Source organism: Egretta garzetta, unplaced genomic scaffold (genome assembly GCF_000687185.1).
Source record: "Egretta garzetta isolate BGI_Z169 unplaced genomic scaffold, ASM68718v1 scaffold45, whole genome shotgun sequence".
NCBI classification, from domain to species: Eukaryota; Metazoa; Chordata; class Aves; order Pelecaniformes; family Ardeidae; genus Egretta; species Egretta garzetta.
This window is the reverse complement of record NW_009260028.1, coordinates 12,560,922-12,563,193: the sequence shown is the minus strand read 5'-3', so window position 1 is coordinate 12,563,193 and position 2,272 is coordinate 12,560,922. Positions and strand designations below refer to the sequence as shown.

Genomic DNA, 2,272 nt, shown 5'->3' with positions numbered 1-2,272 from the left:
TCCTCTGCCAGCAAAGGGCTGCCTGCGCAGCTCGGGGCCTCCGAAACCCACTGTGCGCAAACACCCCAGCCCCGCTGCCTGGGTCTCCCTGGCCTGCCGCCCCGGTGTCCCCTCGGCTCTCAAACTGCCTTGCAAGCCCAGCCGTCTTCTCACAAAGCAAAAAGCCTCTCGTTCAAAACCGCCTTTGCTGCACGTTTCCAGTTCTCTCACCAAAACCCATGCTGGGCAGAATTTCCTTTCTCGGCTATGTTGTCGTAAAACAACGAAAATCTATTTTGTATCGCATTTCGATATAAATTAAATGGTGTCTGCAAATTAAATGGTACCTATCAAAAAGTATCAGCCAGCTGTACGCAGTGCCTCTTGCTCTGGTTTTTAAACAACACCCGTTTTCTTTTCCAGAGCTGCTGTTTTAATGCTCTCGCAGTTACCCCTTATTTATTGCTTTCTTCCCACACCTTCGGAGCTTGCATTTTATCTCGTGTTTGGGCTCTGGTGGCTAGTTTTATTTTTATTTAAGAAAACATTTATCAGATAGTTAAAGCAATTGTTGCAATGCTGTTTTATTAACGGTGGTGTAGGACCCTGTGAGAACAGAGCAGAAAGCGTCTCACTGCTCCTCTTAAAAGAGTCTCATTAGTTTGGCCTGAAACGTTCTGTGGTGATGGAAGCAGGACTGGAACAGAGGTTGGGTTAAAACAACTGGGAAATTAAGTTTCCTGCTCTGGTAAAAGGTGCATTATTTGCAGCTAAAACCTCTTGGATGTCATCTCAGGAACCCGACCGAGGCTGCATCAGCCATTTCTGTCGAGGCAGAGCTGCTGTCCCTGGTTAAGGCTTTTGCTTCACAAAGGAACAGCGGCCTCTGCACAGCTGCGGGGCTTTTTTTCTTCTTCTTTTTTTTTTTTTTTTCCACTGACCTGGAATTTTCTCTCCTTACAGTCGATGGAAATGGCAGCTCCTTCATGAAGCAGATGGTGTTTGGCGTGGTGACAGCGATGGACCTCCTCACCTTTGTCAGCAGAAACGACAAGAAGTAGCCCAGCAGCCCGGCGGCACCCACCTCCGCTCCTCCGGCAGGGCCAGCTGCTGCCCCCCAGCCTGAGCCAGCCGGCCGGGGGGGCTCTCCGGTCTAATCCAGCTGATAGATTCTCAAAATGACTAGGTGAAAATTGTAATGTAATAACCGTATTTGTCTCGCTAAATGCCACCCAGAATATCACTAAAGAGAAGGTAACTAAAGAAATTGCGTTTGAGAGCCATGTGTGGTCACACGGAGCTTCCCAGGGCTGGAGAGGTAACGCGGTGGGTAGGGGCCGGGAGGGGATGGATGTTATTGCCCAGGCTTTAGCAGGTGGGGGGCGGTTTCGGTGTGTTTGCTGGCAGTAGGTACCGGTGGGTACCATACGCACTGCCGGTGTCGCAGCTGCCACGAGTTGCCCTGGTCCCACTGCGGGGGCTGGAGCCTGCCTCCACCATGAGAAGCTCCGGAGCCTTCTTGAGGGCTGGGGGCAAGCCACTCTCCCTCTCCTCTCCCCCCCTCGCAGGGAGGGCTGCAGGCCCCCCCCCCAGGAGACCCTCCTTCTCAGCCCCAGCTCCGTTTGGGGGACAGCTTCTTCCTCCACCTCCCCAGGGGCGAGTGGGAGAGGCAGGGCCCCAGGGGAGCGGGAGGGACATGGCACCCTGGCAGGAGGAACGTGGGCAGGCGTGGGCAGGAGGGTCGGGAAGGGACGGCTGTGGGCTGCGATGGGCAGAGGGGACGAGGTGCTGGGCTGGTGGGGAACCATCGCTCCTGTAGCAGCAGCTGGCCTTTGGGAAGCACCTTCCTCGAATCAGGGGGAGTGGGTGGCACCAGGTGTCCCGTGCACAGTCCCACGGGAGGTGGCAGCGAACCGAACCTGTTCAAGAAGTAAAGACTCATTCTCACGGCATGGTAAGCGGGAGAGGGGACATGGCTGCATTCCCGTGTCCTCTGACAGCCATCTCACAAATGCACATCTTGAGAGCTCGCTATCGAGGGGTAGGGGCAAAGGAGAGGCTGATCTTAATTCTGCTATCAGAGCATCATGTTCCAGCAACTGATAATGAAGGTCAGAAGAGCCACGTGCCATGGCTGCAAAAAACATAAATGAAAGCAAATGTGAAAGGAGGGCTCGTGGGACCCAACTGAGGTGCCGTTGAAACCTGGTTTTGGGGGAGTTGCTCCCAAAACACATAAGAGCTCTGCAGTCTTTCCATATGTCTCGGGAGTTGCTCCAAGGGGACAATAACC

General features: G+C 54.0%; 1 protein-coding gene across 1 annotated transcript in view; it reads left to right on the top strand.

The window, feature by feature from the left end:
- Positions 1-1,053, top strand: part of LOC104128264 (cystathionine beta-synthase) — a 24,574-nt gene extending 23,521 nt beyond the window's left edge. Inside the window, 1 exon segment of the mRNA XM_009641019.2 lies at positions 943-1,053. Coding sequence (XP_009639314.2) covers positions 943-1,040 — 98 coding nt within the window. The 3' untranslated portion in view covers positions 1,041-1,053.
- Positions 1,054-2,272: the final 1,219 nt, after the last annotated feature.